Genomic DNA, 20,019 nt, shown 5'->3' on the forward strand with positions numbered 1-20,019 from the left:
CCGCAAAGGAAGTGTTGCTACATTGACTATTTTATAGCTTGCTGCTAGAAGGTAGTGTTGCTACATCAACTATTTTATAGCCTGCTGCTACAATTGACTGAGGGTTTAGTTTGTGCAAGCGCTCCGTCATTTAAAAAATAAATTTTATTCAAATTTTTAAACTGTTCTAGTTTATTAGCGTTCAATTTAAAACGACAGCTTACGAAAAAACTTTTTGACTACCATGTAGGAGTATGTATATATGTATATATGTAAATGTATATATATCCATAGGTTTACCCACTAGGGATGGCTCTTTTACTTATTTTGATGTAAAAACACAAATTACTTTTACCACAAATCCTTTAAACTAGCAGTAAGCAACCCCTAATACGGGTTATTAGTAATTAAATAATTGCTTATAGTTAATGACAAAAAAAGACTACATTAACAATCAGTTAAGTTCTGTTACACATAGCAGGTACCATAAAAAGAAAGTAAACTTAAGCCTGGCAACACCTAAAAAAAAGAAATGAAAAATAATTACAATTTTTAATTACAAAAGTATCATTTGCATTTTATTGTTAATAGAATTAGGATAATAATATAACAGAAAATATAAAGAATTAAAAAATAGCTATAACAGCCCAGCTCTATTAACACAAAATACAGAAACAATAGCGCATAGCATAAGTTATTTGTAAGCACACATTACAAACATTATTATGTCTCTCCAAAATAATAAAAAAAAAAAAGATTATAAAAAGACTAGACAACTTAATGTAAAAACATGGCCAAATAACACCACAAATTAATAAGATATTTTGTCAACTAAAATACTTGAACTAAAAAGCGTCTATCTAACTGTTGACTAATGATTAATAGAGTAAATTTCATATCATTAAATTTACAAAATTAAAACTATGTTTTAACAGTAAGCAAACTAATCAAGTGATGACAAAGGCAACTAAAAAAAAGAACATAATTATGTTTGAATTTATAAAAAAATTTAAAATCATATTAATTTAAAAATTAACAACTATAAAGCACATATTACCACACACACATACTTATCAAAAAAGCATATATGGGTCATTCTTCTGCAAAGTAACAATTTCAATAGTTAATTTTATAAAAATTAAATATTAAATTTTTTAAACCAAGTTTTTTGTGGTTATAGCTTTGAGTATATTTAATCATTTGAAAGTATCCACACAACTCGTTAAATGTCAGTTGGCTAAAAAAAAATAAAAACTTATAGCGTAATCCACAGATGTGACATTAAGAGTAATATCACTTATGCTGTAACAGCTATAAGTGTTGTTCAAGTAATTTTATCCTCTCAAAAAATTTATGAAAAACTCATTTCCATCTGCAACTAAGGCTTGAATTAACCCAACATAGTATTTGACAATTTTTTTGGAAGTTTGAAACTTCACAATCACAAATCATTCATTTTAATAGACAAGCTGTCCTTTTCACTATCGCTGTAAACACTGTGATAACTTAGTCTTGTCTTTTTCTTTTTACATTTACTTGGGCCTTGGTTTTCTTGTGCCAAACCTTTGGATATTGTTCCTTCAGCAAGTGCTTTCTTCCTTTTCAAGGATTGTTGACCTGGTAAAGTATGTTAAGGAATTTCTTAAAACAGAAGCAAATAAAATTATTTATAAAAAAAAAATTACAAAATTAAATAACAGTTAAATAAGATTTTTGAAGCACAACTTATTTCAACATTTTATGAAAATACAAGGCTCACTGAAAAACTAAATATTAATGTTCAAACATTCTTGATGGCTAAGTACCTAGAACATTTAAGCAATGCAAAAGTTTGCAATATTCAATATGAGCCAATTTAAATTTATACATAAAAAGGATACGAGGATGAAGATCTGTCAAAGATTCACTAGGGATTAGTATTTCTCCAATACTATAGTGATTGCATTTTGTACCACTGTCACATTCAGTGCATGTCAGCCTTCTCATATACAACGTTTCTTTTTTAGAGGAACTCCCAAACACCTTATGAACTTGTAAAGTCCCCTTGAAAGTTGTTAGGTTTTTGGGTACATATTTCTCATAGAAATTGAAATCTGTTTTTTTAATAGTATAGATGGTTATACTTGGACACTTTTCTTTTATTTCTTCAACCAAACAAATAATATCAGGAATATCTTTCCCTTGTCCTATTATTCTGTCTGCCGTTCTTTTGATACATCCCCCTATTCCATCAGGGGCACCTTTTCCGTGCCCTTTTTCTGTGAAATGCCATCTCATTGTTTTAGCTCCAAACTCTTTTTGAAAAAAAGTACCTAGCAAATAGAACATTGATTTGTTTTGGTACTGTTGAGAAGTACTATCGCTAAGAAAATGAACTGTTTCAATGATAAGCAGCTTTTCTTTCAAGTCATTAATAAAAGGCTTTAAATGCGCACAGATCCCAACAAAGTCGTGTTGCCTGTTATCTGAAAATGTACAGTAAGATTTGGCCTTTATTTTGTTTTCAGAAATTCTGTAATAGTACGCCACAACTGTATGGATTGACACTTGGTTTCTTGATCCACCAAAATGGAGCGATTGAATTTCTTTTGAGTATTTGCAATTGTAATTTTCTGAAAATTACAATTGCAAATACTCCCAAAAAAAGGCCCCAAGTTATTTTTTATTTCAGATGTAGCTTTGTACTGGTGTTTTATATTGCATACATGCCTCATAAACTTTTCCAACATGTTATTAATAAAATGTAAAAATAGCTGTTTTTTAGTTAATGTTAACTCTTCTTTTACAGTTTTGAAACATGTCTTCATTTTACCTTTTACCAAAACTTCAACTCTTTTTTTTGGGGAAAAGTTGCTTGTTCATTCATTGTTAATTCTAGGCACAATTCTCTCAGCTCGCCATCACATGTTATACTTTTTAGCAAGTCAGTGGGATATTTATATGCCAACATCTTTAAAGTATACAACTTTTCAAGAACCAAAGCAAAATTCTCATGGTCAATACAAAGACAAGTATCTTGTTTACGGAAGTCTGGTTGAACTACCCAAAAGGGTCTCAATTTACAAAATGTGCTATAAGATGTTGAATTGGACACGTTTGTTTGTTTAAAGTCATTATACAAATTTAACATTGTATCATTCAATAGTCTTTTCTGTTTTTTCAGTTTGTTTCTTGTTATTGTTTCTTTTTTCCCAGCAGTAAGCCTACTAGAATTATCTTTTTCTAAAAAGTTTTGTACTTCCATCTTAAGTTTTCGTTGTTTCAGTATATTTGAGAGTTGATGTGTATGGTATGGATTGCGTGGTAAGATATATCTAGAAGTAAGATTGTTAAGGCTTCTTTGAAGTCTGTACTTCTTTATTATCTTTCCACTTAATACCCTGGCAAAAACCTTTTTTTTGTTAATACATCTCTCAGTAGAAAAATTTGATTGTATTTGTGTCTTTAACACTTCGCTAAAAAGCAAGCTTTTCTTTACTTCCTTTGAGCATTTTGTACCACTAGTCATTTTTTTAACCACCTTTCTCAGAGTATTATCTGTTGCAGACTGCAGTCTGTAGAATTTTTGTTTGTATTTATCACCTCTTTGCTTTAACAATTTGTTTTTTATTCTAATATTTGGATTTTTTTCTTTAACCCATCTCTTTTCTTCCGAGATTGCTTTTTTTCTTTCTCTGTATTTTTGTTTTTGTTCTTCATACTTTTCTGGGTTTTCAACTTTCATCTTCTCCCTCGCCTTTCTCATACTTAGTTTTTTCAATTCTCTAGTTTTTTCTATCTTTCCCATCTTTGTAATCTATCAGGCTAGAAACATTTATGTTTTCTCTAATAATTAATTGGCTAAATGAGCAAAGTTTTAAAATATTAAAAATAGAATAAATAGACATTAAAAAATCCATATACAAGTAAAGTTGTTATTTGTTGTTACCTCCATTCCACTGGTGTCATGTCTGTTGCTTCCTGTATTCCACAGATGTGACATCCACAGACGTGACAGATTAAAGGAAAAAGCCTAATAGGCTAGGACTCTGTTCCCCTTAGAGTAAACATGTCCAGGTAATAGCTAGTAATTAAAATTATTGCCTATAAAAAAATAAATATATATACTTTATAAATGTTTACCACAGATGTGACACACTCACGCTAACAAATTCAACTTTTAAAGCTTCAACGCTTATTAACACAAAACAACTCCACCAAACCTTCCTTCAATCTTACTCATTAATAAAAATGTCTGATATTTCAGCTAGGACAACAACAGAGAGCACTACTGCTTCATCCTACAGCTTTTTTTTTGATGTTAACAACTCTATCTACAGACGTGACACTTGAGCTGGTGACACGAGCTTCAATCACATATTGAAACTAATATGTCAACTCTAATTTTAATGTATTTTTAATTATTTATTATGCATTAAAAAAAAGTAAAGTACTTCTATCAAGGATTAAACTACTTGGGATTAGCCAAAGGTCTGGGTGGTGACATTCCATGGACGTGATTTGTCAGTCTGTGGAACATAATTTATTCACTGAAAATACTATTTTGGATTGGGTTAGATTAGTTTAACATTGTATAAATTTATTATTTGTACCCGTTAAAAATAAAAATAGTATTAACTTGAAAGAAAAAATTAGTAGTGACAGTATATTATTACCTTTCTGGAGAATCACTCATATGCAAACAATAAACATGTGCAATCTAAAATTTTAAAAATGACGCAAGAAAATTTAAAAAGATTTAAAGTAAACAAAAAGTATATATACAAACAATACTCTTTACCTTTGTTTTGTTTGTTTTTTCATAAGAACTGTAATCCTCATAACAAAATTTAACCTTTACAAACAATAACATGTGACATGTCATGACAGTGTTAACACATAATTTTAATTTATTTTTCTAAATTTTCTAAAAATGAACAAAAATAGTTAATATCACAGAAATTTCAAAGTAGTAATAACCAATTTTATGGAAATAGCATTAGTATAACTTTTTTGTTGCATAAAAAATAATTAGGCCTCATATTTACTCCTATTTTCCTTCTAAAAAATAAAATATAAACTCAATAAAAACAAAATTGATAAAAAAATTAATGCTAAAAGAAAAACTAAAACAAACAAAATGTAAACGATTTAAAAAATTAAAAGGAGTGATCCTTTCTACTTTATATCTAATAAAAATGTTATACATAAATTGCTTAACTATTTTCTATACTTACTATGATCTTAACAATAATTATTTATTTTAATTTGATTCTTCATGGGATATTTCTACACTAATAAATAATAATTAAATTCCAAAAGGTAAAAAGTTTCGACTCGCTTAAGAGATCTTTCTCCAATGATCGCATGCATTTTGAGAACGCCATCTTTCAAAGCCTAGTAACTAATGAAACGACATTAAACGTTTTCTGTAGATATTATATTATAGATAATTTAAAATCAAGAAATGTAATGTAACATATAAAAAAAAAATTTCTGCCTGATGTACCTCAACTTGGTATTTTTATTTTGAAAAATTTACAAAAACTTTGAAAGTTTTATTTCATTTTCATCTATATCAAAATAGTTTATTTAGACTTTTAGTTGATTTGCTCATTGTTAATTTTATATATATATATATATATATATATATATTTATTTATTTATATATATATATATATATATATATATATATATATATATATATATATATATATATATATATATATATATATATATATATATATATTAATTAACACCCATCAGAAATTAATAATTTTGTTATTGCTCTGTTCATTTAAGAACATTAATATTTTGCAATATATATTAAAAATTATTTAAATATATATATATATATATATATATATATATATATATATATATATATATATATATATTTATATATTATATATATATATAAATTTCTAAATATATTGTTACAGTTAAACTTAGAAATAAAAATAAATCAACAATGAGTAAAGCAACTAATCAATAAGCAAATAAGCGAGCATTAAAATTCAGCAAACTTTAACAAATAAACATTTACATTGTATTTTAAAAAAATCCAAATTTACCTATTAGTAAAAAAGAAAAGTTCACAAATTCGAATTTTGGGTTGATTCATTGGTATCAGCTAGTACCAATCCGCATTGGCCATAAGTAGGCATTGGTGCACCCCTAATATATATATATATATATATATATATATATATATATATATATATATATATATATATATATATATATATATATATATATATATATATATATATATATATATATATGTTATAAATAAAACTAAATATTTTTTACAACTATTAGTTTCATGCTAAATGCAATTAATTTACCACACGCCCTCTGTGGAGCTTATATATGTTTTAAGCTATACAAAACCTGCCCTATGAATGGAGATTGCATAAAAACAAATGTAATTTATAAGTGCGTTGCATCATTCTCAAACACACCCAACAAAATATATGGGTTCAATAGAGGGCTTTTGATAAATTAAATGGGCGAACAACAAGCAATCATTCAAAAACAAAAAACTTAAATATTCGACCACACTTTCAAAATACCTAAGGGAAACAAAGGATAAGTTGAAAACAACACCTAATTTAAAATGGTTTATCATAAAAAGCGCCCCACCTACAACAACATAACATATACAAAAAGCTAATAATTTCAAAAATCCCAAAGAATTATTAAACAAAAAAAGCGAAATAATGTCCAAGTGTCGCCATGAGAATAAATTTTTGCTGGACAACCACAAAACCACAAGATTTGATTTTTCTAACACATTTTTTCTTGCACAGAATTATTTTTCCATGATATAAAATCAGATATTTTACCTGATGATTGCATTTAGTATGAAACTAATAGTTGTAAAAAATATGTAGTTTTATTCATAAAAAATATATAAATACAGCTCTGTTTTAACTTAATTTATTTTAATTTAATTCATCGAGCACTCTCCTGAAGATATATGCAAACCAAAATACACACACATATATATTTATTTGTTTATTTCTCTTATTTGTTCAAATAAATTTTTAAGAAACGTTAGCTAAACTCATTTGCATTAATTCTACATCCGATCTGATGAATATTAACATTAAGTTTAAAAATGCTTTATAGCACAATATCCTGATATCAGTGATGATCTTGTTAATTCATATCATTTGCTTCTGTGCTGCATTGATTTAGTATTTGCAAACACTTTAAGTTCAAAGAAATTAAAATCATCTATTAATAAAGCTTATAATGGTATGTTATTTTTACCATCTTTATTTAATTTTTTTTTTTAAGTTTTTAAATATTCTATTGAATAATTGGATATAAAATTTTTTTCAGGTTTGCCAGAAGGCTTTTTGGACAGAGATTATTCTGCTTGTGAAATTCCATCAATACTTGATAATTTGTGTAATACTCATGAAGGTTACTGTGCCATTTTTCTGTACCTGATATTTACATTTAATTTTTCGACTTTTTAAATTAACTTGATCACTTAAGAAATACTATAATTGAGTATAAATTTAATTTTTTGTTGATCATCTAGATTTTATTTCTGTAGTTTAGTTACATAATTAGTTTTCATAGATCAATCCATTTATTTTATTGTAGATCTAACTATCTAGTTTTTTCATTTAGGTTTAGCTATAGAAACTAAAGTCATCAAACGACAGTACCTTGGTAAATTTTTGGAAGACCTTTTAAAAGACAATGTAGGTTTATTATTGGCTAAATTTGTTTGTTTTATTTAAAAAAATTTTTGAGTTTTCTGTAAACTAATTACATATATTATCAAGAAAGCAATGTAGATTTTACTTTTTTGGTCGAAAATAGTTCTTAAGGCATTTTTTTGGTGAAAATATACTTAATTGGAATATCTAGGAAATTATATCTTCAAAGAATTAGTTGTTGTTGTTGAACACTTAAACGCTTGTTGTATACTAATACAAATATTTTTTTTAAAGTTTTCTGGTAAATTAAAAATAGTCAGTAAATAACTTTAAGTTTGATTGTGCTATATTTTTATTTTTTGAAACAGTATTTGAGTATGTAACATTTATATAATAAATTTTTAATCAAAATATTACATATTTTATAAACATGTTGCATGTTTTTAAATATATTTAAGTTTAAAATTATAGACTTAATAATAATATTTATTATTATTATAATAAATTATAAATGCATATATATATATATATATATATATATATATATATATATATATATATATATATATATATATATATATATATAAATGTATATATATATATATGTATATATATATGTATGTATATATATATATATATATATATATATATATATATATATATATATATATATATATATATATATATATATATATAAATGTATATATATATATATGTATATATATATATATATATATATATATATATATATATATATATATATATATAAAATACTTTAATGACATCTTAATAGTATGACTAAATTTATATATAAAATTGAAAATACATCATTTATGGTGATATACTATTTATTTAACTTGAAATTTTTTTAAATTTTAAATGTGATATTTCGTCTCATATAGTTCGAGCCATTTTCAAACTCAAAATGTTACAAAAAATGGTTTCCATGTGTATTGAGAACAATTCTTCTTTATTAGAGTTAAAAAAATGTGCATGGCAATCATAAACTATATATAAACATATATTTATACATTTATCTTTTTTATTTATATATATATATATATATATATATATATATATATATATATATATATATATATATATATATATATATATATATATATATATAAAATTTCTTTTTAGCACAAATAATGTAAGTATTTTAATAAACAAGACAAACTTTTTAGTTAATAAAACCATTTTATTTTTGATTCTAAACAATACATGTTTCGACTATCAATAGTCATCTTCAGTTTAAGTTTAATTTTTAAATTTGTTTAAATACCTATATAGGTGATTATTTAATAACAATACAAAATGTAATTATCTGTGTACAAACTATTAATTTAATTACAAAAATACAACAAAAACTATTATAAGAATAACAAGTCATACTAAAAAACAAATAGGAAGTGACGAAAGAATAGTATAATAAAAAAAATACATAGAAAGTAATAACTAAACAGAAAGTGTCAATTGGACATGGTTGACCTGTTTGTTCATACCAAGTTTTAACCATTCTATAAACATGCTTTCTTTAAGTTTTAATTCGAACTTATTAGATGCTGAATCTAAAACGACATAAACAACCTTTTCAAAGTATTTCAAAGAAACATGTATCTATCTTGGCTAATATTGAAAATATATAAATCTTATTTAAACAAAATTAACACAAACAATCCATCACAACCAAAAATCAAAGAACCTTTGTCTTATTTTAAACTACCGTTTTTAGGAAAAATATCTGATTTAACTAAAAAAAGATTGAATTCAATTGTTAAAAGATATTGCTGTTCTGTAAATTTTAAACTAGTTTTTGTCTCACTAAAAGATTCAAAATTTTTCTCCTCTAAAGATCCTATTCCGCTAGAGTTCAAATCGTTCGTGGTCTACAAATTCATATGTGCAGGATGTAACTCCTGTTATATAAGCGAAACAACTCGCCATCTCAAGACACGGATAACTAAACATTATAAGAGAGACAAAAAATCACATATCTATAAACATCTCCATGGTAATGAAAATTGTTTTATGCAATTAAATGAAAAGTGTTTTTCCGTTTTAGATTCTAAACTTTTAGATTTTGTTATTAAAAAATCACCTATATAGGTATTTAAACAAATTTAAAAATTAAACTTCAACTGAAGATGACTATATATATATACACACACACACACACACACACACACACACACACACACACACACACACACACACACACACACACACACACACACACATATTTATACATATTATATAATATATATAAATTTATTTTTATTTACTTTGTTTTGGGTTTTTTATTTACTAATAACAGTTTTGAAAACAGTTATTTTTCTGGTTGCAAGAATTAATTTTTAAAATATTTATATTGATTGACAATAAAAACATGTTTTTAAAGGAGTATGTCAAACAAAGAAACTTTAAAGTAAATAATTGAATACAAATTTTAAATCAAATTAATGATGATATCAAAAACTAGGATATAAAACTAATCAAAAACTAAACAACAAATGTAAATACAAAAAACATTGATTTTTTAAGTTTTAATCCAATTCAGTTAAAGTTCATAAGTATAAAGTCAAAAATAAAACAAAACTTGAGCACTACATACATTTAATCTCTTTGTATAAATAGTATAAATTATGTAAAACAATAAAGAAATTTATTAAATGTGCACTTTTTTTTTTTACTAATAAATATAAACTAGCAGTAAGCAACTCACAATATGAGTTAATAGTAATTAAATCATTAATAACCATATCACTTGATATATTATCTAATATATCAAGTTATTTAAATACATATTTGTCTATAAATAATATTTTAGTTCGACTCATGTTATGTTAATGTTCAGTTATGTTGCTTATAGTTAACAACATAAAAAGATTAAAGTAACATCAATTAAGTTCTTTTTAAAATCTGTCACTACAGCAGGTACCAGAGGAGGAATGCCAAGTAAAGCCTGCCAATACCTATAAAAAAAAATTAAGAAAAAAGTTACAATATTCAATTACAAAATATTATTTGCATTTTGTTGTTAATAGAACTAGAATGATAATAATATAATAGAAAATATAAAGAATTAAAAAATAGCTCTAACAGCCCAACTCAATGCAAATCACAGTAACAATAGCACATAGTATAATATATTTGTAAGCACAAATTACAAACATTACTATGTGTCTCCAGAATAATTAAAAAAGACTAGACAACACAACCTAGTAACACTGCTTGACACTGCAAAATAACACCACAACTTAATAAAATATTTTATCAACTAAAATACTTAAACTAAAGTGATTTTATTTATTACAATATTTAAACAAAAGAGAGAGACAATTATAGGTAAACAATTTTAATAATTATATCATGAAAAAACAAGTAACTCATAAAATATTTCTTATACATGGTCATTATCAATTATGGTGTTACAATAGCACATACCATAAGATAATATAACATGTATATAACATAACTTAAGTAATACAACATTCATACATAGCAGAACTTAAGTAGCATAACACAAACTATTTAACAGAATAATTAATAATAAATGCCTGAAAGCATCTAGACTTATGCAGTAACACCATTTGACACTAAACGGTGCCAGGTCACACCTCTGCTATTAGTTGCTTGGGTGGCAAGGTTGAGAAATCTTGCTCTACATGTTTGCCAAATCACACCACTTTGAAAACATGGAAACAACTTAATATAAACATATATGCCAACTATAAGCACAATATATTTGTTTAACCTTATATAACATTTATAAACATCTTATATAACAATTATATACACATTAGATAAAATACATTTTACACTATTGTAAAAGCACACTTATAAAACAGTTGTATAACACATATTACCACATACACATGTTTATCAAAAAAATAGAATATTACAATTTATTAACATATTTGTCAATCAAATAATAATAAAATTAAAAATCTCAATAAAAAATAATAAAAGGTATTAAATAATAGCATTCAATGTATATTGAGTTATATTAATTTAGAACTTCTAAAAACTTTTTTTTTAAATAATAAATAAATTTAAAAGTAGTAATAAACAATTTTATGATTAAAGTATTAGTATAAATCTTTTAGTGCAAAAAGTGCATATAAAATAGTTAGGCCTCATTCATAGTTAGGCCTCATTCATACATTCATATTTTCCTGCTAAAAAAATAAAATATATGCTCAATAAAAACAAAACTGCTAAAAAACCATAAACAAAGCTAAATAAAAAGCTAAAACAAACAAAATGTAAACAATTTAAAAAATTAAAAGGGGTGATCTTTTCTACTTTTTATCTAATAAAAATATAATATATAAATTGCTAAACTATTTTCTATACTTCTATTATAATATGATCCTAATATTTCTATTATAAATTATCTAGTTTTTCTAAATTAGTAAATAATAATTAAATTACAAAAAGTAAAAACTTTTTACTCACCTAGTAGATATTTTTGGAATGACGGTATGCATTTTGAGAATGTGCTCTTTCAAGTTCAGAAAAGCTTAGTAAATAATTAAAACTACTTTAAGAATAAAAGTGAAATGATGGTAAATGTAATTGTAGTATTTAGAAATGGCAGTAAACGTAATTGTAATATTTAGATTAGGTCATAATAAATGTAAATAATTCCATATAATTTATTTTTTTAGTTAAAAACATTTCAATGGCTATCTTTTGCAACCAAATGACTTACTAAGTATATTTAATAGTTGAGTAACTTAACCGGAGAAACTTAACTGGTTGTTTTGATTTAGTTTAGATAGATAGAATTAGGATATTATTGGTTTCTCACGAAGATTTAAAGTAATTAATGTTCAAAAGCGCTTTATGTTGAATGAAAATATTATCCAAACAGAGCAAATGATCATGCTTCTATTTAAAAGTTAAATTTAGCATAACCTACTTTATGAATGACCCCTAATAAAAACCTTAGAATAAAACATTCTTTATTTTTTAGAATGGCTGAAAAAAATATGCTACATTTGAAGGGAAAAAAAAAGAGGAAAAAAACACATAAATATTTTTTTATGTGAAAAAACTACTCAGGAAGGTGCAAAAAGAAATAGCAATTTGTGGATGTGTTGCACCTAATTAGAGCTCTGTTTGCTTTATAAAATCAATATAAATTAGAAATTTATAACTTCTCTTTACAAAATCAACATAAAATAAAAATTTATAACTTTGCTATATAATGTAAAAGTTAATAAGGAATGTTTAATTACCAAAATTTTAACCATTGAAATATTTTTATCAAGATTATAATCAAATTGAAAGCAGTTTAGAAAAAGTTTTTAACTCAAGTGTAGATTGTTATGTATGCTATTAAAAACATTAAATATCTTATGTATACTTCTATAAATTTAAAAGTTATCATGCTTGGGTTATACTTCTATGAATTTAATATTATATTCACTATGTTTATATATCAATTAATTAATTAATGATTGTGCATGGTTTTTACTTCTAAGAGTTTGACAAAGTATGGGTTTGGGTTGTACATTCTTTACAAAATAAATCATTCATAGTACAAAATAATTCTTTTGAGAGCCTTTTAAACTTTTTAAATGATTTTATTTATGTGATAAAAATATCTGGATTGATTTTCTTAAGACTTTTTTGTCTTTACAATATTTCACATTATATTAAACATATTTTAGTCAAAATTCTATTTGTGTTTGATTCAGGTTTTACAAGGCAATTTCGAACAAAAAACACAGTTGTTAAGTTCAAAAAATTTTGATATAAATCTGTAAGTTTGTCTCTTTATATATATATATATTTTTAACTTGTTGTGTTGTATAAAGATATATAAAATCTAATGAACTTTTTAGCAAACAATTAAACACAATGTACCAAAAGCGTATCATCAAATCTGGTGAGATAGATGAAAGGATTTTTATAAAGGATGATTCTACTTTGTGCATTGGTACTCCAACAAAACGAATAACTGTGTTTACAAATACTGATCAAAAAGCAAGGTACAGCTGCACTTACCATTTTGAGTTGTAATTTTTTAAATTTGAATCATTGGTTATGTTTTTGTCAGTGTGTTGCATGTTATTGTTTTGTTTTCTTATTGGTTTCATTTTATTTATTGTTTCTATTGCTATTAGCAACTGAAGCAAAGTTCTAATTAAAGTTTGCTATATATTTTATAGTTTTCATTAGTGGTTTTGAGTAATTTAACAAATATATATTGTTAGCAAAAGTCTTTTGTAGGTTAGTGTATCATGCGTATATCTATATTACTAGTTTGATTATGATTTATATAGTTAAGCAGTGTATCTAGCAAGAGCAAAAAGCTAATTTTATTTGAAATCTGTAGATCTCAAGTGAAAAAGAATTTACAAGATTACTTTAACAAGGTAATTAGTTTCTTTACACTATAGTCATTTCCAAATCAAATCATTTTAAACATCTTTTTAGATAGTTATATCATTATCACTAACATGTGTTGATATTCATAACTTTTTAGCTTTATTACAAACAATATTTAAAAATAGCACGTAAATGACATCAACACCAATAGCATTGTAAAAATTGAAAAATAAATTTGACTCAAAGCTACAGCTTTTTTGTACTTATTTTTGTTTGAAAGTAATTTACTTTTGCAATATGTATTCTCTAAATAGGGTGCAGTTGCAAATTGGTTTAAATAATTATTGATTTAGTCAGAAACTGACTTAAACATTGAAATTTATGTATTTAGAAATTTAGGTATTTCAAATATCCAACTGATGGATATTATAAATTCACTAACTTATTGAATGTTAAAATATACTTATAACAAGGGTACAACAATCCACCTAAGGTTTAAAATCTATCCTAGAATTAAAGTAGAAATGTCTACCTTTACAGGCACTCAACCCTATCAGTAAAAATATACTCCTTAATCTTGAGTGTAATACACTTTAATCAAGTGTAAAATTTATCAAACATTATTTAGTATGTTGAGTTAAATCTTATTTGTTATATTTTTGCTTTAGTATATATGTCCAACTAATCAAGTCAACAAATAATGAATCAACGGTATTATATAGTATAGCACATAGATAATCATTTAATTTTGCCTTAAAACTATAATTAGTTTACACTTATTATATCGTTATATACACTATATTATATATATTATATCGTGTTTATTTAGGTGTGAAAAAAACTTTTACTAATAATTTTATTTTTTTAAAAAGTTAAAAATTGTCTTAAACTATAAAAGTTGTTTAATTTGTTGATTGGATGTTGCAATTTGGAACATCCAATCAACAAATGTTGGAAGTTTCCAAAACTTTGTCAAAATGATTTTGAGCAAAACCTAAATGCAACAAAATGATTTGTTACATTTCTTCTTTAAACAAATAGAATAAATTGAGAATAATTTTTAGTATTTATTGTAAGTATTTGTGTACTTTATTTAAGTATTTGTGTTCTTTATATTTAAATATTAATAATAGTAGTAAACACAATAATAATAATCCTAATAATTAAGAATCTATTAGAAATGCAAATAAAAACTTGTCTTTAAAAAATAGCAAACTAATTTTTTTTTTTTTTTTATAAATACAAACACATGGTTACAGTTACACTTCACTTCATTTTACTGGTTACAGTTAAACTTCACTTTCAAATGTTTCTGGTCTCTATAACATTTATATTAGTTAACAATTACTATTTATATTTATTATTTATATCATTTATGCAATAATGATGTTTATTATTATTATTGCTATTATTTTAATCACTATTTTTAATAATATTATTATTATTGTTGTTGCTAGTGTTTGTTATTATTATTATTATTATTATTATTATTATTTAGTATTTCATGCACACACGCATACAAACATAGATACTAATTAAGGTAAGTATTTCTTACCCATTTTTGGGTAACTCAATTTCAGGTTGTATAAGTTAAAAAGAAAATAAAGATAGCAAAGAGTTTTTTCTTCCATACTCAAATCCTCCTCTCAGTTAATGTTAAGTCAAAAATTTAGTGAGATATTAAAATTATATAAAATTCTCTATTAAATTGTTGATTAATGTTCTTTCTTAAAATTATTTATATAAAATGAAATTTTAGTTTTCTTTTTATATACATAATATATGTTTTTATATAATGTATATAAAATATTTTATATTCATAATATATTTTATATACATTATATAGTTTTTAACTTCATTTTCTATTGTTAAACAAAGAAACTTTTCTATTATGGCATTTTTTTCAATGAGTATTCTTGATACAAATAATTAAAATTTAACATTTTAGATAAGTTTTTATATAATTAAATTAAGTTAAAACATCTGTTATAGTGCGTAAACTTATCCTTATAAAATTCTTTATATTAAATTACTATGTTTCTTAGGGTTTTATATACTCTCGTTATTCAAGTAATATAAAGTAACTGTTAAAAAAACAAACAAATAATAAAACTTCAATGTAATTTGTTCTTGTGTCTTAAATAAGAAAGATAAGGTTTCCAAAATGCCTAAGTGATGTAGTCACCATCCTCTTCATTGAAATCACCTTTATTTGGAGAACACTGGTGATACTGTATTTCCAAAGACTCTCACTTTTCTCTTAAAATAGTCTGTCTCTACTTTAACCGTGTTGTTTTTATTCCAGCCAAAGGCACCATGGCAATTTCTGGAATACTCTGCCACAGCCAATTTTTCCATTTTCCCTCAAAAGCATGTTTTTGATGTTGGCAAATGCGTGTTGAAGCCTTGTGTTTTATTTCACCTACATAGAATTTTCCACAATCCAGTTTGTAGACTCCAGGATAAGAGTTGTTAGGAAGTTATGGCTTCTTTTTTTTGAGTTATTCATTTTTGAAGGTTTTTTTATGAATTTTAGTACCCATGGAAGAGAAATATAATTAAGTAGTTTTTTGATGTTATTGTTGTTATTTTGTTGGTTATTTTGCTTATTGCTTTTAATTTTTTTTGACAATATTTTGAAGTAGTTGTTTATTATAACCATTTTCTATGAACATTTCTGTAAGAAACTTTTTCTTTATTCTTGATACATAAGTTGAGCTTATTTTAACAGACATTGTAGTTTTGTCAAAATTAAATTACTTTCCTATAACAGGAAACTCTAGGATAACAAGACATTCCAAACAATCATTTGCAACCTGTAACATAGTGAATCAAAAGTTGAAAAAATAAGTATTTTTTTTATATATTTTAATGTCTAAACCTATTGTCTACATTTTTTTTTTTTTATGTTGATAATTAATAAACAAAACAATGAAGATCATAAGATTTTTCTTGCAAATTTGTCAATTAAACTATAAATTAAAACTGTGCTTTAGGCTAAAAATCACTGTGCAAAATAGAAGTGTTTTACAAAACCCTTGCACATTGTAGCAGAATAAAAAGTAGTATGAGTTCCTCTCTCCCCGCATCATATACACAAAACTTTACTGTCTTACTCATTTACCTTTACTTTTTTTTTTTTTTTTTATCTGATATATTGTAATTAAATATGTCAGACGAAAAAAAAATAAAAGTTATTCTCTGAGTATTATGCTGACTGAAGTTGTCTATTGTATTAGCTATTGTAGACACTTTTTTTTTAATCTTTTATTCTGAAGTTTTTCTCTTGAGTATTCAAAATAAAACAATGAACTTTTTAGTTAAAATTATAGCATTGATTAAATTATTGTAAATGCTAGGTGGATCTATAGGAACAAAACCACTATAAATATATTTTAATAATTAATAAATTTATTAAACTACTATAAATATAATGAACTTTTTAAACTGACCACATAGTTTAAAAAATAAATGAAGTAAACCTTTTTTTTTAATTAAATGTTAATAAAATAAAAATCAGTAGTTCCAAAGACTATTTAACAATTCATCTTATAAATTTGCTTAAATTTCATTAAAATAATATAACATTAATTTTAAACCAACTTTTCTAAGATAAACTTTTGTACTTGTAATTTATCTACAGGTATCTATAAAACAACTATATGCTGTTTAGAAGCAAATTTTCTCATTCAAAGAATTTAGACTAGTGATAAAATAATTTTACATAACAATCCTGATGGATACAAATTTAGGATCATTTTTAATGAGCTTTCTTAAAAAAAAGTGTTGGTTTTAGTACTGCAATTATTACTTTTATCAATATTTGTTTCAAAGAATCAAAGTTCTTGACCAAATGCATAAATAGTGTAACAACACTTGCAAAATAGTTTAAAAGAATTAAACAAAAGAGAGAAAGTCTTTCAGTTTTATTTAGTCTACTAGTTTTTTATAAAAGCGGTTCCTTGTAGTGTTATTTAATTTTTAAGAAATTCATTTCTTGCATGAAGCTAGCATGTGTGTAATGATATATATACACATAAAGAAGTCTGTTTTTTTTTTCTTTTTAAAAAAAAAAGTCAGAGAATGCACTGTCTAGAGTAGAATTTAGTTTAAATTTTAATGGCTCTAATTTAGGCAAAAGGTTTTCCTCCAGAAACACCTTTAACTGGAAGACAATGGCTATCTACAAATATAGATAGGTAGGTTTTTAGATAGTGCTTTAGTTGTGAGGAAGTTAGAAAGTATTTCAATTAATAACTGATATTTTATAATTAGTTCTGTATAAAAATATTTACATTAAATGTATTATTTTTTTTGTTAACATTTTATACTTGGTTATTTATTATTTCATTCTTATTTGCATTTTATTTATTCAATTCTCTATTGTATGTTTATTTTATGACCTTTTTTATCAATACATATTTTTCTTTAGTCCTTGTGAACCAACTATTACTACTTCAGTAAGCAAGTTACAAGAACTTTTAAATGGTTTAAAGGCATCACCTTCCAATAATTTAAAATCTCTTTTTGATGATCAGTAAGTATTGGTCTTAAAATATAATTTTATAATATATCTTGCTGTTTTCTTTATTTAATATTTTCTAAGTTTCTTTTTTTTTAAAGATATTTTGTTTAACTTAATTGAGTTATTCTCATGAGTTTAAGTATTTGTGTTTGATTTTATTTTATTGTAATATTGTGTTTTGTTGCAACTAAAATTCAGGGTAAAAGCAGAAGAAAAATTAAAGTCAATTATTGCAGAATATTCTACAATCTTTTTAAATGCGTATATAAAGGTGGTTATGATTTTTATTATTAAGATGTTTTGGTTGTTTTTAAACTAAATTTAGTTTTGCTTTTTTCATCTTTACTTCTTTATTTATGTCTTTTAATATATATTATTTGCAAAGTGGGTCTAATAAGACAGACATCTTCTTCTTGCCTTGGCCATTTATGCATGTTATAAATATGAAAATTGTGAAGATTTGTTAATGGCAAAAAAAAATCTGTTATAATATGCAGAACATCATAATAAATGTTCATAAAATGTAAATATTTTATATACTTATAACAATTATGTAAAATATTATTCAGCCATTAGGTCTCAAAAAGTAAAAGTAGATATTAGAAAATAATATGATGTAATTTTTCATATTTTGATAAAAAAAGTTATTAAGACTATAAGCTGTAAAAACGCTGTTAACAAACTATTAGAGACTCTTAGAGAAAGACTGTATATTTTGTGCACTTTCATTTTTAAAATGTTAACTGACAAAGATCAAACAAGATAATGATCCAAAGCATTGTGCAAGATCTGTTAAGCAATTAATAGAAAACCAACTAACAAAAATCATTTATTCCTTTTGATTAAAAAATGTTGGTACAACGTACCTCTGAATGATCTCATTATTTAGTTGATTTTATGCCCCATCACTGTGGTGCTGTTTTAAAGGCAAATTGTAACAGACATGCCATTAAATACTGTCTTATTGAAACTATCTTATTGAAAAATCGTAGCTTTTTTTTAAGTTTGACTAAAAGTTGATTAATATTAATCAAAATTCAGTCTCTAAAGTTTTGCATGGAAGCCTTTCAAATTAACAAATAAATTTTAGTTAACTGTTTATTTTTACAAATTTTTTGTTTTGTATTTTAAATTGAAATAATATGAAGCACATTTGACAAAAATTTTACCTTATTTAAGTTAGTTTTTGAATAGTTTTTTTTTCTAAACTTTTGCACGAATATTTTTTTCAAGGCTGAACCTTAATAAGGAATGTGACCACCTATTTTTTATGCATAATGAAAATCTTCCTTTAGAATCAAAAAGTTTGCAACAATATTCAACTGTCAAACCGTTGATCTATTATTTTAAATTTTCTCTTAGATTTTCAACTGAAGTTACTAATTCTTTGGTAAGTTCTCAGTCCAACACTGTCCAAACATTTTCAATTAGATTTAAATCAGATGATCTAGCTGGTCACTGAAATACCTTGATATTTTTTTGCTCAGACCGTTCTGTTACAAATTTTGCTTTATG

The 20,019-nt window shown here is 24.4% G+C and overlaps 1 protein-coding gene across 4 annotated transcripts in view; it reads left to right on the top strand.

The window, feature by feature from the left end:
- The window catches only part of LOC101240404 (retinoblastoma-like protein 2), a 75,244-nt gene that overhangs the window by 29,173 nt on the left and 26,052 nt on the right, over positions 1-20,019 (top strand). For 2 of the 4 annotated variants that reach the window (XM_065820241.1, XM_065820242.1), the window contains exons 5-13: positions 7,093-7,221; positions 7,309-7,392; positions 7,606-7,679; positions 13,346-13,410; positions 13,493-13,639; positions 13,987-14,026; positions 18,114-18,178; positions 18,412-18,516; positions 18,703-18,775. In XM_065820241.1, the coding sequence (XP_065676313.1) occupies positions 7,093-7,221; positions 7,309-7,392; positions 7,606-7,679; positions 13,346-13,410; positions 13,493-13,639; positions 13,987-14,026; positions 18,114-18,178; positions 18,412-18,516; positions 18,703-18,775 (782 nt within the window). The remainder of the gene's footprint in view (positions 1-7,092; positions 7,222-7,308; positions 7,393-7,605; positions 7,680-13,345; positions 13,411-13,492; positions 13,640-13,986; positions 14,027-18,113; positions 18,179-18,411; positions 18,517-18,702; positions 18,776-20,019) is intronic. The other 2 variants (XM_065820243.1, XM_065820244.1) reach the window with 1 other exon arrangement.

This window comes from Hydra vulgaris, chromosome 15 (assembly GCF_038396675.1).
Source record: "Hydra vulgaris chromosome 15, alternate assembly HydraT2T_AEP".
Taxonomy (NCBI): Eukaryota; Metazoa; Cnidaria; class Hydrozoa; order Anthoathecata; family Hydridae; genus Hydra; species Hydra vulgaris.